This window comes from Eleutherodactylus coqui, chromosome 5, assembly GCF_035609145.1.
Source record: "Eleutherodactylus coqui strain aEleCoq1 chromosome 5, aEleCoq1.hap1, whole genome shotgun sequence".
NCBI lineage: Eukaryota > Metazoa > Chordata > Amphibia > Anura > Eleutherodactylidae > Eleutherodactylus > Eleutherodactylus coqui.
Window position 1 is genome coordinate 254,598,574 of NC_089841.1, and position 22,557 is coordinate 254,621,130.

At 43.7% G+C, this 22,557-nt stretch overlaps 1 protein-coding gene across 1 annotated transcript in view; it reads right to left on the reverse strand.

Annotated features, from left to right (window-relative positions):
- Positions 1-4,957: 4,957 nt before the first annotated feature.
- The window catches only part of NCAN (neurocan), a 238,339-nt gene continuing 220,739 nt past the window's right edge, over positions 4,958-22,557 (reverse strand). Inside the window, exons 10-14 of the mRNA XM_066604529.1 lie at positions 16,934-17,092; positions 16,550-16,632; positions 15,615-15,759; positions 15,295-15,477; positions 4,958-9,861 (exon numbers count right to left, since the gene is read on the reverse strand). Coding sequence (XP_066460626.1) covers positions 9,686-9,861; positions 15,295-15,477; positions 15,615-15,759; positions 16,550-16,632; positions 16,934-17,092 — 746 coding nt within the window. The 3' untranslated portion in view covers positions 4,958-9,685. The remainder of the gene's footprint in view (positions 9,862-15,294; positions 15,478-15,614; positions 15,760-16,549; positions 16,633-16,933; positions 17,093-22,557) is intronic.

Genomic DNA, 22,557 nt, shown 5'->3' on the forward strand with positions numbered 1-22,557 from the left:
ATGGTGGAGTATATTGAGTATGTGTTCAGGTCTTGGTAGTAGGCGCCAGTCTGCGAGTGCATAAGAGGCTTGTGGGAGCTGCAGTTAAAGCACTATGGGAGAGATTTATGAAAGCTCATGAACCTAGATTTTGGTCTATAAAGCGACTTTTTTCAGCCTAAGTGCCATATTTATGAAAGCTCTGTGAGTGTTTTTTTTTATTGTGTGCGCCTGGTCAGATCATTTTACTTTTAGTCTAAATCCGTGGGCATGATTTAGATGGTGCAGTGGGTGAGACCTGATTTATTACATGCAACTTTTTGAAAAGCTTGAATACAAAGCTGCAGAGCCTCTCCAGTGCTTTGGAGGCGTACTTCCAGCACCAACTTTCACACCACAGTGGAAGAAGATATTTGCCCTTAATTTAACATACATTGTGCAACTTTTTGGTGAATTTGTCTCATAATAGATCGGTACTTAGATCGGAAGTCACACATAAAAGTTGTATATGATAAATTTCCCCCTATGTGCTTATTCAGAACCCCATGGATGGGAGTGATTATCCTATGACGGAACGAGAGCCTTTTCAACAGACACAAACCTCGGTGAACCAGCATCTATGCAGTTCTGCAAGCGCCCTGTGACATCACTTCTGTGTTATGTTAAATAAGTTGTTCCAAGAATCGTCCTGGGAGCACAAGCATGTGGTTCAGACAGATTACACCTCCGTTGCACCAGTTGGTCCTGACTAACCGGTGAAATTAGGACTTCTTCTGGAGACAAACCCCCCTAGGCCACAACCCCAAGTAAGTGCAGAGGAATCTGCTTCAAGACACCTTTACCCCCTTGGCTTGGCTCAGTAAATGAGCCGGTTTTAGCTTCCCAAGTAGATTCTTTGTGTGTAGTTGCAGTGGGCGGTTCATAAGAGGCAAAAGTACTTCCTAGTGCCAGTGCAAGGTGCATTGTGGGTAAAGTCAGAGGCTGCTTTGCTGGCCTCCATCTCCAGGAGAGGCCTCATTGGCTACAGTAAGGATGTCACAGCCTGACCCAAGTTTCCTGATTGCTGCAGCAATAAAGTCATGTTTTTTGGGACTTGAAGTCACAATGTAGATGGCCAGGCGGAAGCACCTGAAAGCTTCAGTCAATGAGAGGTTGCAGCATCACAGTTGGCATTAGTGCTCATATTCTGGGCGCCATGATGCCCAAACCTCTGATTGCCGCAGTGGTCACATGCTTCCGCCCGGCCATCTAACCAGAAGCATAGTAATGATAAGACATATTTAAGAGAACTGAGTTCAAAAATAATCATATGGGACATAAATTCAAAATCTACAATAAAAAAGTGATATTTTTGGGAGGGTTTTTTTTAATTTTAAGATGATTGTTGGAAGTTAAAATAGAGTTTACAGTGTGGGATAAATAATGCAATATTTTAATAGTTTGTACTTTTACAGATATAAAATTTTGTTATACTAGCTACACATATATAATTACAATTCCTCCTGTACTCATCTCTGCAGCAGTCTCTGGGCAGCCTGTAATGGAAAGTCCCATCCTTTGATCACATGACCAGAGCCTGGTCATGGGATCTGCAGCCACAGGTCCTCCTGCACTCTCATGTATCGGCTGTGCATCCAGCGCTCCAGAGGTCAGTAGAGCCGCACTAGCCCCTGCCCCTGGTAATCGCTGGTCGGCAGAGACTGATAGACTGCAGCGGTGACCACTCACAGCTGCAGCCTATCAGTGGGAGGGCTGCGCGCCGTGGGAGTCTGCAGCCTCTAAATGGCTGCCGACTCCACGTGTAACAACCCTGCCCTCTGCAAGTGCCGGCCTCCCACCTCTCTCCTCTTCTCTCCCTCCGCCATCATGCGGCCGACAGTGTCGGTAAATGCACGCACTGTGCATGTTGAATATGGCGGGGCACCTGGGCCCCCTCAGCGCAAGGGCCGGGTCGCCGTTGCGATCCCTGCTTCCCCTCACTGTACGCCAGTGTTCATCAGTGTTCATACGGTCCGGAATTAGACTGCATGGACATTTCTGCGTCACAATCTTATCTCTATGGGGCTTGTATCCAACCCCTGTTAAAAATTTGCACGTCTTTATGTGAAAACCGCAAGATTAAATTCTGCAGTGGAAAGGTTTCTGCTGCGGAATTAAGTCCGTCTTCTGGAATTATTGTTGCGGATTTCTAACATACAGAAGATGTAAGTCCGTAATTAAAGTTTGCGGAAAAATATGCAAGAAATTTTGCAAGACATTCCACAGTTAAAAATGCAGCAAAAACCACAAGTATTGACAGAATTCACATATGCGCTGCGTCCTGCGGCTTATTCTGTCCCAGGTGAGAGCATCCAAGTAGATGGCTCTTTTTAAAGAACTATTGTAAGACCTCATTTAGACAATATACAGTAATTGTCAGATCTGTGTCTAATTTTTCCAATGTGGATCTGACACTTAGGGCCCTTTGAACGGAATGATTATTATTCAGATTCTCGCTGAATCGCAGGAATTGGAACAATAATCTGAACGATAATCAATCGCTTGCTTATCATTTGTGGTTCAATTTCTGCAGGCATAGAAATCAAACGCCGATCGGCCGTGTGAACAAGCAGTCTTTCATCTAAGAACCACTGGCTGTCTACTGTAAATGGAGGTGGGCGGCTGGAGCGATCTCCGTTGCGCTCCACCTCCATTCACTGAGTGGTCATCACTCCTGCATGAAAGCATGGGAGCAGTTATCGCTGGGACAACTATTGGGCATCTGCGCCCGACACGTGTAAAATTGCCCTTAATCTATGTAGTTCCTGATGAACTGGCATATGGATGTAACTTAAGTCAATGGGGAAAAATTGTGTGTGGCCATTCGATGAGGATTCTACATGGAAACTGTGTCAAAAATGGCCATGTCAATCGTTTTTTCCCATCACATGGATTTCAAAATCCACTTGCATAACAATCTGCACTGTATGGACTATAGTATGGATTTCTATAGTATTCAATGTATTGCTAACATAGCTTGGAATCTGCATAAAGCTCTGTGCCATAAATACGCTGTGTGAACAGGACCTAAGGGTCAAAATAATGTTGCGTAATGCTATATACAGGGCATAAAATAATACGGTTTGCTGGAGGATGCGGGGTTGACTGAGCTAAACTCGGAGCATTATAGGAACCTGCAAGTTTGCATCCATACACCCCGCAGTCGGGCCGGTACATACATCCATATTATGGGCACTGAGATGTGGCCGTAATATGCTCCTCTGAAACAGGCTTCAGTGACAGTATATTAACATTTAGGGCTCCTTCACAAGGGCGTATCTAACATGCAGAGGATAGATCCCATTGATTTAAATGGGTTTGTTCACATTTCTGTGTTTTGCACATTTTGTGTTTTGCAGCATGCTCAAATTGGGGGTGTTCAAATGCGAACGTAATACAAAAGGAGATGCGTAATTTAGCTGGAAAAAGAACACATCTAAAACTAATTGTGTCTTGTTTGCTGTGAGCACACGAATATGCCCTGTGGGTGGAAAAAGTACAAAAAAATACGCTGATATGTGCACAAAAAAACATAGTTTGTTCTGCAAAAACGGCGTGCTGAGGCACGCACAAATACGCATAAGCCCATGTGAGGGAGCCCTTTCAGAAATGACAGAGGGCAGAAAGATGCAAAAAGGTGTTAGGACAGCGCTTCAAGAATGGAGATAAAAGTAGGTGCAGTTATGCATAACTGGTGGATTGGAAGGGGTAACATCTCTCCTTAAAGAGAGCACCAAGAAGGAGAGTGAGGAGACTTATAAGGCCATGCATGCTCCTCTGGGTAATATGCAAAAAAGGAAGATGGAACAATACCTCTGCAGCGCCACCTATTGGATGGCAGCATTCCTTCAAATCAATGCTTTACCCTTTATACAGGTCTGTAAAGCAATGATTGGGAATTGAAAACCAAGCCAGAATCCATACACAGACAGCTGTTTCAGCGTATTTGCTCCTCACCAGTGAGCAGGTCCACTTTACCACCTAATCCCTGCTGGTATCCGGATAAGGATAGGAAGAGCGTCAAGGGAGAACCCAGCGCACATCAAGACCTAAGTCACTGCGCTCCAAATGTATTAGTGGATGGTAATAAAAGTAGGAAATGCACTTACTTCGAAGTAGGAAAGAGGGCAGAAAGACCCCAGAATGTGCCGGAGACGTACAACATTTCTACAGCTGCCTGAGGAGGGATTGTGATATTTGGTGATGAATAAATAGAATAACTCCTTTCTATAAATCTCTAAAATTCTTGCAAGCAACATGTTTTATACAAGAAATAACGAATATATTGTAAAAAGACTTTTGATTTGTTCAGCTTTTAATCAGAAAGAATTCTGGGAAGTCACATGATCATTTTTTTTGTAATGTAGTCTATAAAGAATATGATGTAATAAGAATTCAAATACATGGCTCCTTATACTTTTCCAACTTTAGACCCATTTGTAATCTAAAAAGACCACAACAGCCAATCAGATTATGACGGCCTTACTCATCTCTATCAGTGACCAATGAAACACAACCATAATGATAAATATATGACAAATGGGAGTGACGGTCCATACTCACTACTATTTCCCTCCGCTATTCTCTCTCCGGCATGGGCTGTGCTATTGTAGTTCCATAATTAAAGACCATTAAAAAGTGGCCCTTTGTGATATTTTTTATCCTGTTCCTTTTTATTGCCAAACCGGAAGGGAGAACACCGGGAAATATTCTAGAGTGCATGAGACCATTCTGTGATTTTTTTTTTCATGTACACAAAAGATATATAAACGCATTCATGTACCACTCATACCTCTCAAATAACAAAGATTAAGCAAAGAGACCCAGCAAGAACTAGGAGATAATATTCCTACCACAAAACGGCACTACATTTCATCTTTAAGCAAACAGCAATAATACAAAAGACAGAACCCCCCGCCCTCTCCCACCCGTCCTCGTCCCTCTATCATCCCCTCCCCCACTCCTTCAGAAACCTAGATTCTGTATATTACATAATGATGCTGGTAGAGCAGGGTATAATAAATCCTAGCATTCGGACTGGTAACACTAGACGACTGCTCTATATTGGGGCATGTACTGTTTGTCAACCATACGTAGATTAAATGCACCTGGAACAAGAAGGAGCAAGAAGCACTTCAGTGTCCAAATATATGCATCATAGGAGTTATGTGAGGTGACGGATTTAAGCTTCTTCTTCTGTCCGTACATTGCCTGATTCCATGGCTCAGTAATAGAATTGTACTAGCGTAAGGTTTTGTATAGGGGAAAATAATGAGTACTTTGACGGTCATGTTGGGAAATTTTGGCGCAATGAGCAGAATAGAAACAAGAGAAGTACAGAGTTCAACTGGGACCTTTAAGTGGAGATTGTGGTTGGCTTCATAGGAACTATGGTATAAGATGTAAAAACGCAAGCACCTAGAAGAAGTTGTCGGAATGGAATGAAACTTTCTCTGTGTGATTGTAACATTGATATCAGTAAGTGGTTACAATATCAGAGCAAAAGGATCATTTATTGCGGAAAACGGACCCAATCAGTTTGTTTTTAGATAACGAAGGAATTGTGTGGATTGTAGAAGAGAGTATGGTGCCTTTTGTTCTTGGTTCAGTCCTTTTGGAAATTATTCCAACTAAACACATATATGCCGATACAGTAAAAATATAAAGTGACAGCTTGGGTATCATTGGACCCTACAACACTAGTACCCTTTTGGGCTGCTTGGATACAAGATGTGATACGGGTGGATATGGATGTTCTAGTACCCTTTTGGGCTGCCTCTAGCTGGGATGCAAAATGTGATACAAGGGGCATGGAGGATCTAGAACCCTGTTGGACAGTCTCCAGCTTGAATGCAAGATGTGATACAGGCGGGCATGGAGGCTCTAGTACCCTGTTGTACCACCTCTAGCTTGGATACAAGATGTGATGAGGGGGGGGGGCATGGAGTCTCTAGTACCCCGTTGTACTGCCTCTAGCTTGGATACAAGATATGATACGGGCAGGCATGGAGGCTCTAGTTCCCTGTTGTACCGCCTCTAGCTTGGATACAAGATGTGATACGGGTGGGCATGGAGGATCTAGAACCCTGTTGGACGGCCTCTAGCTTGAATACAAGATGTGATACGGGCAGGCATGGAGGCTCTAGTACCATATTGTACCACCTCTAGCTTGGATGCAAGATGTGATACAGGCAGTCATGGAGGCTCTCGTACCTTGCTGTACCACCTCTAGCTTGGATACAAGATGTAATGAGGGGGGCATGGAGGCTCTAGTACCCTGTTGTACTGCCTCTAGCTTGGATACAAGATATGATACGGGCAGCCATGGAGGCTCTAGTACCCTCTAATACCACCTCTAACTTGGATATAGGATGTGATACGGGCTGGCATTGAGGCTCTAGTACCCTGTTGTAATGCCTCTAGCTTGGATACAAGATATGATACGGGCAGGCATGGAGGCTCTAGTACCCTCTAATACCACCTCTAACTTGGATATAGGATGTGATACAGGCAGGCATGGAGGCTCTAGTACCTTGCTGTACCACCTCTAGTTTGGATACAAGATGTAATGAGGGGGGCATGGAGGCTCTAGTACCCTGTTGTACTGCCTCTAGCTTGGATACAAGATATGATACGGGCAGGCATGGAGGCTCTAGTACCCTGTTGTACTGCCTCTAGCTTGGATACAAGATATGATACGGGCAGGCATGGAGGCTCTAGTACCCTCTAATACCGCCTCTAGCTTGGATACAAAATGTGAAACAGCGCACATGAAGGCTCTAGTGCTTTGTTCGGCTGCCTCTAGCTTGGATGCAGGTTATGATATGGGCAAACATGAAGACATACAAGTTCTGTATGGTATCCTGTGGCATATCGCTCCACATTTGCTGTAGCTGAGCCTCTAGATCATGCATCTCATAGGCTATCGAAGTTGCTGTCCCAGATAGTCTCATACATGTTCTATTAGTGATAAATCTGCTGACCGGGCGACCACAGAAGTGTGACAATCATGGGGACATTCCTGTGACACCCTTGCTGGAAAATACCCCACGGAGACCACCATGAGAGAAACACAAGTGGCTGCAGGATTTCCTGAACAAATGGCTGAGCTGTCATTGTCCCTCGTACCACCACTAGGGGTAATAGACTGTCATATCCAATGGACCACCAGACCATCACATCAGCAGGAGGCAGTGTGCCTCTCCACAGTAAAGGCAGGATTGAGGTGCTCCTGACACGAACACAGCTGTTGTCAGTGACCAAAACTAAATATGTATTTGTTGCTGAAGACAACATGATTCCACTCTGTAGTGTCCAGTTTTGTCATTCACAACACCACTGCAAATGGGGGTGATGATGGGTTGGTGTCAAACGCCGTACATGTACTGGGCGCTGTGAGACAAAATCTACTAGTCCCATCTCCTCCTTACAGTCTGGTCAGACGCTCCTCTCTTCTGGTAGTCTGTAGGGGGCATCCTGAGCCCGGTCACCTTGTGTGCCCTTACACATCCACTGGTCCCAGTACCTCCTAACAGTCTGGTCAGACGTTCCCCTCTACTGTGGTCTGTAGGGCGTCCTGAGCCCGGTCACCTTGTGTGCCCTCACACATCCACTGGTCCCAGTACCTCCTAACAGTCTGGTCAGACGTTCCCCTCTACTGTGGTCTGTAGGGCATCCTGAGCCCGGTCACCTTGTGTGCCCTCATACATCCACTGGTACCAACACCCCCTAGCAGTCTGGTCAGACACTCCTCTCTACTGGTTGTCTGTAGGGGGCGTCCTGAGCCCGGTCACCTTGTGTGTCCTCACACATCTGCTTGATCAATCACCTCCTAACAGTCTGGTCAGATGCTCCTCTCTACTGGTGGTCTGCAGGGGGCGCCCTGAGCCGGGTCACCTTGTGTGCCCCCATCCACTGGTCCCAACACCTCCTAACAGTCTGGTCAGACGCTCCTCTATGCTGGTGGTCTGTAGGGGGTGTCCTGAGCCCGGTCACCTTGTGTGCCCTCACACATCCACTGGTCCCAATACCTCCTAACAGTCTGGTCAGAATGGCCCGGTGGGAACAATTCATTGATACGACCATCCAGCTTCTCACATCCCAATAATGCGCCCCTCTCAGACTCTGGTAATGGGGTGAAATCTCTTCTCTGCGTCGTAGAGGTGTCTAGTGGTCAACAAGCAGTACACAGTCGGAAGAAGAGGTCACTACACACAAGGAGCGTCCGGGAGCCTTTTATAGGCTAAGGGGGAACCACTTTTAGGACTCATGTCCACGGACGGATTGGATTTTGCATGTGGATTTCCGCAGCAGGAGACCTGCGGAAACCATTTGTGAGAGATCCATGCGAGAAAACAAATCTGCAACCCCACCTCCCTAATTGATTTTAACCTTCAAATCCGTAGTGCATCCGCAATTGTATTTGCGGATGCACTGCGGATCGTCCGCACCCATTGACTTCTATTGAGCCTGTCAGCATGGAATCCACACTGAATTGGAGCATGCTGTGATTTTTTTCTGCACCAAACGGTCTGCAAATCAAATCTGCATGCTTAAATTCAGTTGTGGATGCCAATGCTTCCCTATGGGCACTTTTAATTGTGAATCTTCCATATGGGTGACCATGTTGATTCTGCAAATCAGATCCACCGTGGACATTGGGCCTTAGGGCTTCATGTGACAAGGCCGCTCATCTAATCACAGCACAACTCTAATCATTTGCATATCTGCCTGAGATGTAATGGCATGCCAAGTTTTTCAGCAAAACGACAACTTCTTTTAGGGGCTTACATTTTCTTAGAAAGAGTGTATCTCTGATGCTGTCAATGTGATGCGTGTTAATGAAGCATAACCAGATCTTAATAGAGGCTGCTGATTCCTTCTTGTACATATTCAGCTATAGTATCATCCTTAAGAGAATGGGCGATGCAACCAGTAAAACACCAAAACCATGCCATTATGAAAGCCATACACTGTTGGAGAGAACATTGAAATGAGGGCATCCTTGTGCAATATGCTTCCACAGCAATGAGGTGATCAAAACCTACTGTGAAGTTTCAGTCACTGAATTACGGATGTGCTTTGTGCTGTTATACACATCTCAATGTCAATGTCTTGCACTGTGTCAAAACTTTGACTGGCCCTTCGAATAGATTGTGATATAGTCTGTCACATTCATATGAACAAGTTGCATGTGAACTTCTTCATCCAAAAGTCCATTCTTCATCAATCACATACTGTAGCTTCTTCTTCTTGTTAAGGTAATCTTTTCAAAGAAGGAGACTATAAGATGTGCCTGATAGTCAAGATCTAGAGTTCATAATGTTGGCGATATAACAAATAACACATAATCTAGATTAAACTGTGTGAATGTTTAAAGACCTTCTGAGTTTTGTACCTATTCTCCGTACCGCCGTTTGGCTATAGAACAATACGACTCAGCAGGACACACAAATAAGAACACCTGATGTACTTAAAAAAGGGATGAGATCTGTATTCAATCTGGTACTGTTTGTAGCAGGGGCTTACTAGGAATGTTCTTGCAGATATCTAATACTAATTGGTTTTGGACTTGGTAAGTCTTCTCCTGCATCGTGTTGGTTGCTCCCAACATCAGATGGGTTTCTTAGCAGAAGATGGAATGCACAGGACGATAATTAGATGCTCATTAATAGTAAGTGTCCTTAGCTCTCCGGTGTGGATGTTGGTCCTCTTTTCTCCTCTCACGGTGGGATTTGTGCTGGTGATGATGATGGTGATGATGATGGTGGCGGTTGTGATGCTGGTTGTGTGGATGGTGTCTGTGCTGGTGATGATGTCTTCTTGTTCTATGATGTCTTCTGGCTGTATATTAGAATAAAATTACTTTGTTAATATACATAATTTATTTTCTATGATTTAAAATGTACCTGTAGTTTCAGAATAAGCTGCCATGTGTGTATATGAGGAGTAACACTATTTCTGACCATTATATGACTATTTTATGGAAATGTATCACCAGCTTTCCCTAAGCAGGCTGCATCTGTATTTCTCAGGTTTCCCTGAGCTGGTGGGTGGAGACTAGCTGCTATGATGTCTCCCATAAACAGCATACATAAGAACAGATTCAGGCTTCTTTCCCACGAGCGTATATCGGCCGCCGTTTTCATGGCCAGCTGATATACGCTACATTGGGAGAGATAAAACCGGTGAACAGCATGGGTCCTCCCTACTTGTTCTTTGCAAAGGGAAGCGGCGAGGGCAGAGTTAAGCACCGTAATGTACTGCCTCTTCCCATTGATGACTATGGACAAGGGGTGGGGAGAGGGCTGGAGCTTAGATCTGCCCATGTCCCGCCCCTTATCTGCAGCCAGAAATTGGAGGGCGGGACAGGCCTGCACTTTGCTCCGCCCAATCCTGCCTCCTCCCATTGCAGAGAGCCAGCAGGGGTGAGCCTGCACAGGGGGGAGGAAAGCAGAGGGCCATGTTGCTTAACTCCCTCCCACCTCCGGCCTAAGAGAGCCCATGCAGCGGCCGATGTATTCCGACCCAAAAGATACTTCCAGGACTATCTTTTGAGCCTGAAGTAAAACACCCAGCACTATATTGGCCGGCCGGGCGCTTTTACGTCTCAGGAATACGGTCATGTGATCTAATGCATAGGAATCCAGTGCATCAGATCACAGTGTATATCAGCCAGCTGTGAAAACGGACAGCCAAGATACGCTCATGGGAAAGAACCCATAGGCTACATGGGTTCCGTGAATCCCCTGCCCAAACGGGTCCATCTTAGAATGGAACCAAACAGTGCCGAACAGACACCATTGACTATAATGTGGTCTGTTTGGTTTCCGCTCACCTGCCTGGCACTTTACCAGAAGAAATTGTGCTGATGTAGTGTTATGCCTTCTAGTATTCTGTGCCAAATCTGTGACAGAACCTCCGAACTCAGGTTCCAACGCAGATGTGAACCAAAACCTACTAATACTATCTAATAGTGAGACAGTGCAAACTTAAACAGAGAGACTTTAAAATGTGCCAGATTTATCACTGTGAGTCATGGTGGATGATAAATCTAATGAATCATTAGACACCTCTGTCTAACTTCATATCAACTATGAGCTTAGATTTTGAAGTTTTCGCAATTTTGGCACACAATGTCACTTTAGGCCCACCCCTTTTTAGTGGTCACACGCCTCCCCACAAAGCCACTTTTAAGACACTGCGAAAAAAGTGTGTAAAAATACCTAAAACACATCATAAATGTGGTGCAAAGCATGTGAGACAGATTTCTGGTGCAGTATGCGCCCAACAGCTAGCACATTGTCAGTAGTAAGTCTGCAGATCCTCATAAACAGCAGCTGCACAGAGGACTTTACAAAGGTGTAGCAGTGAGTCCAGCACTGGAGTGAGACAGTAAAACACTTAGGGTGGCTTCACATGAGCGTGTTTTTGTGCGTGTATACGCACGCAAAAAAGCACGCTTCTTTTTGCAACAATGCATTCCCTATGGTGTGTGCACATGTCCATGCTTTACAGGAGTGTGCCTGCAAAGATAGGACATGCGTGCACCAAAGGGAATGCACGCATTGTTTTCATTGAAAACAATGGTCTGCCAGCTCCCTGCATTCTTTTTCAGGGAAGGTCTTAACATATAAGCCCTTCCCTGAAAAACAACAATTTTAGTGTAAAAAAAAAATAAATAAAAAATATACTTACCTTTCCGCCGCTGCCGTGACCTCCGCAGGGATGAAGAACACATCTGCCGCATACGGCAGATGTTTCCTTCATCCCTGCTAGTTAAAAGAATTCCCTACTGCTACATCTGCCCCTTCTGTGACAGATGCAGCAGAGGACTTCTTCAATTCTCTACCCCAGCTGTCACACATGTCAGCTGCGGTAGAGGATTCTGCTGCTGGCAATTGATTTCAGGGAAGGGCTTTAAATATAAGCCCTTCCCTGAAAATCAAGTAAAAGTGGTTTAAAAAACAAAAAAAACAGATACTCACCTTGCTTCAGCTGCCGGGGCACAGCAGCGTCTTCTCCTGCTGTCCCCTGCACTAGCCTGCTGAAAGAGCTGAATGTGATTGGCTGAGGTGCCCAGCCAATCACAGGCAGCTCTCCCTGAATGAATGACGGGCGAGAGCTGCCTGTGATTGGCTGAGCACCTTAGCCAATCACATTCAGCTCTTTCAGCAGGTGGGGATTTTAAATCCCCGGCTGCTAATAGATCAGCACCACAGTGCAGGGGACAGCAGGTGAAGACACGGCTGTGCCCCAGCACCTGAAGGGAGGTGAGTATCTTTTTTTTGTTTTTTAAAGGACTTTTACTTGATTTTCAGGGGAGGGCTTATATTTAAAGCCCTTCCCTGAAATCAATTGCCGGTAGCAGAATCCTCTACCGCAGCTGACATGTGTGACAGCTGTGGTAGAGAATTGAAGAATTCCTATGCTGCATCTGTTACAGATGTGGCAGATGTAGTAGCAAGGAATTCTTTTAATTAGCGGGGATGAAGAAACATCTGCCGCATGGGGCAGATGTGTTCTTCCTCCCCGCGGGGGTCACGGCAGCGGCCGACAGGTGAGTATATATATATTTTTTTTACACTAAAATGTTTCTTTTTCAGGGAAGAGCTTATATGTAAAGCCCCTCCTTGAAAAAGAATGCAGTGGTGCCGGCAGACCATTGTTTACAATGCACGGACCTGCATTCACTGGAGTTTTTGCACGTACATGGGTGTGCACCTATGTACACACAAAAACACGCTCGTGTGAAGCCACCCTTACTAGAAGCTGCAGCCACTTGGATGGAATGTGATTCTACAGAGCTAGCTCTGATACTGAAAGCAGCATGGATCAAGTACACTACTTGTCCTGTTTCAACAGCAGAATAGTCTGTTTCAGATTATTAGGAAAGGCTTATTTTGTGCATTATGGTCATTTGCCTATGTAACTGGAAGTAGACTTTATGCCAAAGGGTTTTTAGGCAAAAATGGTCTGCCTAAATCCAACCATAAATGGTGAGATGTCTTCCTGCTATGCTGGTCACACACACTGGGGTAGATTTACTATTGAAAATGTAGCAGTTTTCTGGCATCAATTGAACTAGTAAACTGCCTTATGGGCTTTGTAGCACATTTATAAGGTGTTTTAGACACTTTACGGTTTATTTAGTTTGACCGGTGTTTCACATGCTGGTCTAAGTAAAGCCTGCGCCAGGCAATAAGTGACAAATGTATTAAGAGGTGCAAGCCTCTTAGTACATCTGTTTCATCTGGCAGCATTTCTATGCGCCTACACCAGCCGCTATCTGTTTGTCTTTACACTCGCTAACGTTTCAGGCAGGATTAGTAAATCTGTCCCAGTGTTTTTGTCATTTCTACAGAGAGACACAGTAGGGACTATTTACTATGCCCTGGATGCCAAAATTCTGCTGTCCAAAACTCGCAATTCTGGTGTGCACCAACTGGCAACTTTTTTGGCATTTATGCTGTGCTCTGCCACTTTTTCAAAAAGTGGGTGAGGCCCAGCTTTAGGGGACATGGCAGTGCGCAGCCTGTAACATTTGCTATAATCTATAGATTATAGTAAAAGCCTACTCCAGCTTACACTGTTTTCCCAACAATAAGACCTACCCCGAAAATAAGCCCTACCCTGGTTTTTCAGGATTTTCAAGGAGGGTTGATGTGCTTCTTGCTTCTTAGCTGCCTACAGAAGATCACTTCCTGGTTATGGGATTCATAAATCCAACCTTCAAGAAGTGTTGGCTCTGATTTGGTTCTTGAACACTGCTCAGCCAATCAATGTACCACTCGATGAACCAATGCAATGGCTGTGATTGGTTTTCGAGCGCAGCATTGATTGGCTGAGCAGCAGTCGAAAAACCAATCACAGCCAACGTGTTGTGGAGGCAGTTTTTTTGAATTGGCCTATCAATACCGCAGCTCAGCACATCGGAGCTCCAGAGAGCAGCGGGAGGGACCTGGACCAAGCCCGCTAGTTAAGTAAAATAAGATATTCCACGAAAATAAAACCTAGTGCCTCTTTTGTGGCAAGAATTAATATAAGGCATGGTCTTATTTTCGGGGAAACATGGTAGAGTTGGTGTAGGTTTTCAGCTGGCTCACGGGAATGCCACCAGATGAGACAACTGTATTACGAGGCTTGCAACTCTTAACACATTTGTCACTCATAAGCGGGCACTGGACTTAGTGTGTGGAATGCCAGTCTAGATAAGTAATCCTCAGTGCATGAGTGGCCAAGAGAGCAGAGGCCTGAGACTACTGGTTGTAGAATCCCCACAGCCTTGAGGTTTTTCCGGTATACACAATGTTGTGGCCATTCATAATGTAGTATTTTGTATAAATAAAAAGATAATCTGGAGACTTTTTTCACTTTTAGTGCAAAGAATAAAAGCAGGATTGTTCCTAGAAAATTGTCCTACTTCTGGTGCAGTCAGATACCTGTGGGGCCTTTCACACAGGATGGAATATTCCGCAACAGCGTTGCCGAATACGTCCTTCTGCCGAATATTCAGCACCAAAATCAACACTGCTAACGTACAGCTTTTGGTGTGTAATTTATGAACGTTGTTGCATATTATTTCGTCCCGTGTGTAAGGTCCCTAAGGCTGGGTTTACACAGGGCGGATTTGCCATGGAAATTCCGTCCGAAATTTCGCTGCGGCACGTGTGCCTGCAGCCGCTAATCCTGTGATTAGCTAGCCATGTAGATGAGATTGCTTAGAAATCTTGCTCACATGGGACGGCCAATCACTTGCAGCAAAGCCGGCAGAAGCGGCACAGGTTCTCTGGCCGCAGCATGTTCATTTTTTTTATTCCACTGCGGCCGCGCTCTCCTCTATGGGAGCGCCGGCCACGATGGAAAAGTGTGCGGCCGGGCCACTTCAAAACCCGAGGCTAAGTGCCGCAGCTTTTGAAGCAGCGCTTTCCTGGTGGAAATCTCAAGTTTTTTCACTGCGGCCAAAACGCGAGATTTCCACCATGAATCTGGCGTGTGAGAACCCAGCCTAAATGTTTTCATTAGGATTCCTCAATATTCTTAAATATACTGTAAAACAGGCGTGTAGCTATAGGGGTGGCAGTGGTAGAAGTCACTACTGGGCCCTGGAGCCTCCATCACATAAGAAGGCACCAGTATTATGAATAGCCCATGGTAGCTAAGGGTCTCTATTGCAGATTTTGCATCGGGGCCCAAAAGCTTCTATTGTAAAGCACTTTTATACATGTTGGTATACACATACTGTCCCATTAAAGGGCAAGACATGTAGATACATACGTTTAACACACAGGATTCTAGGCTTGTCCCATCTTCCATTCTTGTGACATCGTATAGTTGGAATGTGGCGCTGTATGAAGCCATCTTGGCACTGGTAGCGCACGGTAGAATGGATGCTGTATTTCTCTTTCTTTTTGCCGATGATATAGGCATTTCTCACTGTAGGAGGTGAACTGCAAAGCACTATGGGAACAAAATGTATGATATAAGCTACTGAGTAAAATGTTTATTAAATCTTCTGCCCATTAAACTCCATTAGCGTATATCTGAAGATGTAATGCTGCTCTACAGTGCAGATCAAGAAAATATTATTTTCTTACCAGTCCCTTTCTTGCAGATATAAGGCAGATTGTAGTTGCACGGCACATCATTCCACTTGCCCTCTTCATGGGAAACCATGACCACACAATCTTCACCTCCAGCAAAAAAGTTATCAGGCTGCTGGTCCCGCCAGCTCTCATATTGCTGCAACAGACACGAACATCAAAGCGGGTTCATCACTTTGATAAATAATGATGTACAGAAGGAACCACAGCGGAGGAGCTATAGTGCTGCAGTGGTTGCAGCTGAAACCGAGCCTCAACATACACGATCATGGAATCATGCGGATGGAGCCATCTCACTATGCCATACTATATATTTTATGTTTGTAGATTCTATAGAGAGTGCATTGGACATCATTAGGGGTTTTGTCATTAGTACAAAATTTTTTCCAACCACTGGGACCGTAAAAAAACTGAGCCCCCTGAAGTGCAGCTGAGCAGCTTCCATGGTCCCAGTGCTGAATTCTGGGTAGGCAGCGCGGTGGAAGTCACGTGACAGCTGCAGCCAATCAGAGGTCACAGCGTCACCGCCCCATCATGGCACCAAGCAGATAAGCTCTGATGCCAGAAGTTCAAACAGTGATGCTGGGGTGTCTACCAGGGCCAAGGAGAAGTTTTGTCTATTTTTTTTTATTTTACAGTGGGTTCAACGGCTGGAAAGTTTTTTTGCAGTAATGACAAAACCCCTTTAAGTGAAGGGTCCAGGTGTAGTTTTGGCGCCAGGTTCCGGACATCCAAGAGGTTGAACCATTTATATATTATATATTCATAATGTTGGACTTAACAGCACTAGATTAGGTTACAGAAATCAATGGTGCTACTAGAAACGGAACAAAATGTATAAATTGTAACCTTTCAGACAGTCGGATGTCATGTATAATGAAGTTGGACTGATCTGCCAGCCAGTCCTTTAATTAGTGCAGCTCACTCACCAGTGCGGTATTATCTGTCCACTGAAAATCCTGTTCTACCGTCCTGTCATTGAGGCCAATCCAAGTGTTCTCACGACCAAAACCTTTAGAGGAACAAAATGTTAGCCAATTAAAGTATTACTTAGCCAAGTATTTGAGACTGAAGACCCCACTATAGAAGGAGCCGAAGTTTTTAACATCTTGTTAATTTATCTCTTTCAGACAAAATATGCCCTAGGTCATCATCATAGCTTCTGCTAATGAGAACCTGTCTGTGTGAAGGTCACCAAACATGGAGGAGAAAGTCTATCAGAGATGGCAGTGTAAATGATGGAAGCTGATCATGTATGGCAGCGCTCTAACTGCATCTATAGTGTATATATTTGCACATGCTAATTGGCTTACTGTTGATAAATGTCTGCTCCTCTTGAGAATGGATACTTGTCAGGTGTCCAGATCTTCTTCGACAGTCTCTTTCAGCCTCTTCCCATGGTCGTCGTTGGGGGAAGTAACGATAACAAGAACCCTGAAACTTGTGCCAATTATGATCACAGCCCTCTGTATCTAAAGGAGAGAGTAGAACACATTTATTAACCCCTTAAGAACTTGGCCTAAGAGGGGTTATCCCACTTCTAGCTATTGATGACCTCTCCTCAAAATAGGTCATTAGTAACAGATTGGTGAGTGTCTGCCACTCAGGACTGCCAAGGACTTCCCCTGTGTATTGAGCTGTTTTGCTCCGTACATTGCACAGTGGTCCAGGTTGGTACTGCAGGCTGAGTCATATTGAACTGAATAGGACTCAGTCTGCAATACCAATCCAGGCCACTGTGCAATGTACGGAGCTGTTGTCCTCCTGTAGCAAATCAACTCAGTACACAAACACACTGATCCGGGGGAACAGCTGATCACCATGGGGTCCCTAGTGGTGGATCCCCACCGATCTGCTATTGATGACTAAAAGTAGGACAACCCACTTAGGGCTCAGTCACACGGGGCGCCGATGCGCCTGTGTTTCTGCAGGATAAGACCGCTGCACTGCTGGTGCGGACGACTCTCCGCACCGGACGGCAGATAGAACACATGGCCGGCAATGGAGCCGGTCATGCAGAGAGATGTCCGCACCTGGTGCGGCCGTCTTATCGTGCAGTAACACGGGCGGATCGGACCCCGTATGACTGAGCCCTTAAGGACATGCCAATTTTTGGGGATTTTCAGTTCCACTTTTCAAAAGTCATATCCTTGTTATTTACACGACTATATGAGGGCTTGTTCCTTGTGTGGCAGGCTGTAGTTTTTATTGCTACCATTTCTGAGTAAACGTTTGTTAATTCTTTTTGGGGGGCAGGGTGAAAGAACACATTCAAATCAACTCTGCCATTGTTTTTTTACGTTTTTTTTTTTTTTTTTACATGATTTGTTTGTGGCGTCACTGCATTCAAAGTCACAAAGCTTTATTTATTTTTTCATGAACAAAGTTGTGTGACAGCTTATTTTTTATGTGATGATCTGTAGTTCTTATTGGTACCATTTTGGGGTGCATATGACTTTTTTGATCACTCTTATTACATTTTTCAAAGACGAAACAAACAAAAACAGCATTTTGGCTTTGTTTTTTGCTTTTATAACAGTATTTCCCATGCAAGATAAAAATAGTGTTCAAAGTATTGCATAGGTGGCTCGTTACTAATACCAATCATTTTGATTTATTAGAAAAAAAAACCAAAAGACTGCAAAAATATAATTTCTGTTTTTTTCACCATTTTTATTTGTTTTAGTCTTTTTTATCTCCCTGTATGGGACTTGAACCTGCAATCCTATGACTGCTTTGTAGTGCAGAAGTACTAAGTAGTCATAGGATTTCAGTGATAATACAGAAGTATTGCAGTGTATCACTTTTCATTTGTAATACCAACCATGGCAACCCATCAGCCCTCCACTATTGGATAGCGTAGGGCCGATGACATCACACAGGGAGCTCCCTCCATTTCTTAACCATTTACATGCCACACTCAACATTGATCTTGCCTTGTAAGGTGTTAATGGCCAGGATTGAAGTTATCTTCATGTTTGGCCACTTCAGCGGGACTCTGGCTGCCAGTTGCAGCTGGCTCATGTTGCGTATGGTGTGGGCTCAGATCTCAAGACCACGCCATCTATATAACCAGAAATGTACATCATTTTGCAGGAACTGCTTCCTGCCCACAACATACATGTACGGCATGTGGCTGAAGGGGCTCAAAACAATCATCTGCGGGGTGAGATGGAAAGGCCAAGACAATGTTTATATCAGATTGATTTTTAAATAATAAAGCGGTATATTTATTATATGACTTGTGCCCCAATTCTAGCAATAAAAAGTCCTGATTTTGGCATGAGTGTAAAAATTGTAACTTTCTTGATCGTTGCCAGGCTCCACTACCTTTTCAGAGGCTGAGTGGGTTCTAGAGTTAAGGGCATGGCCCGTTAGATTTACTGTAACTTATGCCAGATGCTGGTGTTGATTATAGCGGAGACCTTGCCAGCTCTTAGCTAGCGAAAAGTTTCAGACTGGCGCATGAAGGTGCCGCCAGATGTGACAAATGCAGTAAGAGGCTTATACCTCCTAATACATTTGGCATACTGGCACATGTGCATAGTTTACTTAGACCGGCGTATGAAATACCAGTTCACCCTTTAACGCTCCAGGATGTACAGGTACAGTGGCAGGAAATAATTTTTTTTCCCAAAGGTATTTTATTTTTTTTAAGTAGTACATAAAAAAATATATATATATATTTGCTATCACCATTATCGTACTGACCCATAGAATAAAGCTTTGCCATTTTCGCCGCAATGTGCAAAAACAAGACCCTCCCAAATATGGCACAACCGCTTTTTTTTTTCATTTTACTCCACCAAGATTTTTTTTAAATTTTTTAAAATTACGTTATATGGTACACTGAAGAGTACCGCTGAAAAATACAACTCATACTCATATCTATCTATCTAATATCTATCTATCCACCTCATATCTATCTATCTATCTATCTCCTATCTATCTATCTATCTCCTATCTTTCTATCTCCTATCTATCTATCTATCTATCTATCTATCTATCTATCTATCTATCTCCTATCTATCTATCTATCTATCTATCTATCTATCTAACTCCTATCTATCTATCTATCTATCTATCTATCTATCTATCTATCTATCTATCTATCTCCTATCTATCTATCTATTATCTATCTCCTATCTATCTATCTATCTATCTATCTATCTATCTATCTATCTATCTATCTATCTATCTATCTCCTATCTATCTATCTATCTATCTATCTCCTATCTATCTATCTCCTATCTATCTATCTATCTATATCCTATCTATCTATCTATCTATCTATCTATCTATCTATCTATCTATCTATCTATCTATCTCCTATCTATCTATCTATCTATCTATCTATATCCTATCTATCTATCTATCTATCTATCTCCTATCTATCTATCTATCTATCTATCTCCTATCTATCTATCTATCTATCTATCTATCTATCTATCTATCTTTCTCATATCTATCTATCCATCTCATTAAAATGTATCTATCCAATTATTTATCTCTCTAATATCTATTTGTTTCTTCTGCATCTATATATCAATCTGTCTTTTTATATATCGTAGATCTACGCAGTACAAATCCCAGCTTGTTATGCATATACTCCAACACATTATTCCTGACTTGTATGTCCAATCACATATCTGTCTAGCTCTGCTTACCAGGTTAGTGCATTGATATATCACGTGCATGATGCTTCTATCACTTCCATCTTTCCATTTGTCTATTCTCCACAGCTAGCTTCCACTAAATGGAGATCATGTGGGTCGCATCACAGGGGGAGAGGAGGACACAGACATTTGGCTCAGCTGCTGACACAGGTAAAGTTTTACTGCAGGGAGCTGACTCTGCAAAACCCTTGACTTACCGCTGACCGTACACTGCTGCGGTGCCAAAACCATCCTTATATTATATCTCCTCCTTTATATAAATTCACATATGCAGATCTAGGTGGTTATATGATACTAATATGGTGATTTACTGCTTCTTTTTAATTGCTTCTTACGCACTGAAAGCCGGGCAGAGGGAAAGTTTGTGCCATTCATTGGTGCTCCTCAAATAAAGACCGCCTTCACACGTAATACGCAGAGAATAGAACCCATTCATGTCAATGGGTTTGTTGACATGTGCGTATTTTGGCACACGCATTTTGGCCATACAAAAAAAGATAGAGCATGCTGTAAATTTCTGCCTATTTATGTGCCAAAGGTCAATGGAGGGTTGCGTAAATGCACACAATATGCAAGGAGATGTGTGAAACACTGCGCAATTTCCCTGAAAAGAGAACACATCTGGAATTCATTAGATGAATTAAGCATTTCAAGTGGTGCATGTTTGTGTCCCGCGCGCAAGAAAACATGCCCTGCAGGCAGATAAAGTACAGTAAATAGTGCAAAAAAGTTGCGCTAAGGCATGCACAATTGCACTTACGCTCGTGTGAAGCCGGCCTTAAACAGATGGGACCACAAGGTGCAGCCCTCCCGTAGTGGTAGTTAATGGTCGCTCAATTTTGCAGATAAACTATGCGGCCCTTGGCCACCACCGGTAGCTGTGGGTAAGGCTTTAGCCATGTACTGTCAGCAACCAGTAGATTCAGCCTAAATGGAAATACATAGAGGCAACACTACTTGCATATTAAAAAGGAGAAGTAGGCACATTTTTCTATGAGCCACGTGAACACAGACATATGTATGTATATAAGTATAGGTAAGTAACTGCTGAACAGTAGAGATTGTAGGAAACCGTATGCAGCATTTAACATTACAGGGGATAGTTGACACAGTACAAGTGACATCATCACCTGGACGGTACAGGGTACACAATTCTGAAATAACTAAGGGCTGCCAAAGCTAAATAGCCATTCAGGACACATTGAAAAACATCTTGTCACTAACAACTAGGCAGTTTTATTTAAAGGGGCACTAACTTTTCAGACAATTTATGCTCATCTACTAGTTTGTGTTATTCTCATCATTTCTGTATTATACTCGCATTAAAAAGTTTGTTGCTTAGCCACTGTAAATCACTTTTGAAGTGTCTGCCACTAGGAGTCTCATTCCCGCTCCTCTGCTATCCACTCCTTGTCGTTAGGTACAGAGCTTCTTAATAGCAAGGACTCAAGGACATTTCCTTAACTACAGGGGGAGAAGCTATCTTCACATTGGTGCTCTTGTGTACTCAAAGTCTGCAGGCTGACAGATCTGTAAACACTTTGATAATGATCTCCACAATCTCTGCCACTTCTGTGTGTGTATACACACATTATGTAGGGTTTCCTCACTATTTGACCAGAATGCCCGAATTGCCCTGGGACAGCAGAGGGGTGGGCATTCAGATACTGTCCCCTTGCTGATTGGCCCACAGACTATGCAATACAGCATGGGAAGTCAAGGCAAAGAAGTGCAGGACATTGAACTATTGGCAGAATGCTAGGCTTGCTACACGCCACTCCCTTAAAGTGGATTGCAAACAACAGGACAGCAGATAAATGGGGAGATCACCTGAAAATCAGAAATTACAGACATGAAACAGGGTGTAAACAGCAGCAAATGACTGGGTAAGATAATCTGTTATATTTTAGAAAGCATGTTGAAAACTCATAGTAACATACAGTAGTATGTAAGGTTGGGACATCGAAATTCGATATATTGAAATATTGATATATCGCTAATGCTTTGGCGATACTTTCCATCGATATTGTTATGTCCGATATATTGCTAATGCTTTGGCGATACTTTTCATGGATATTGTTATGTCCGATATATCGGTAACATCAATAGTTTAAGGCGATATAATATGGATTTTTGTAAAGCAGCAGCCTGTCTTGTTGTCCGGTGACCGGATCTTCTTTCTTCACATTCCGCCCTTTCCTTTGTGTTGTACAGGATGTAGTTTTGCTCGAGGCACTAATGAACGTATAAACAAGTTCTAG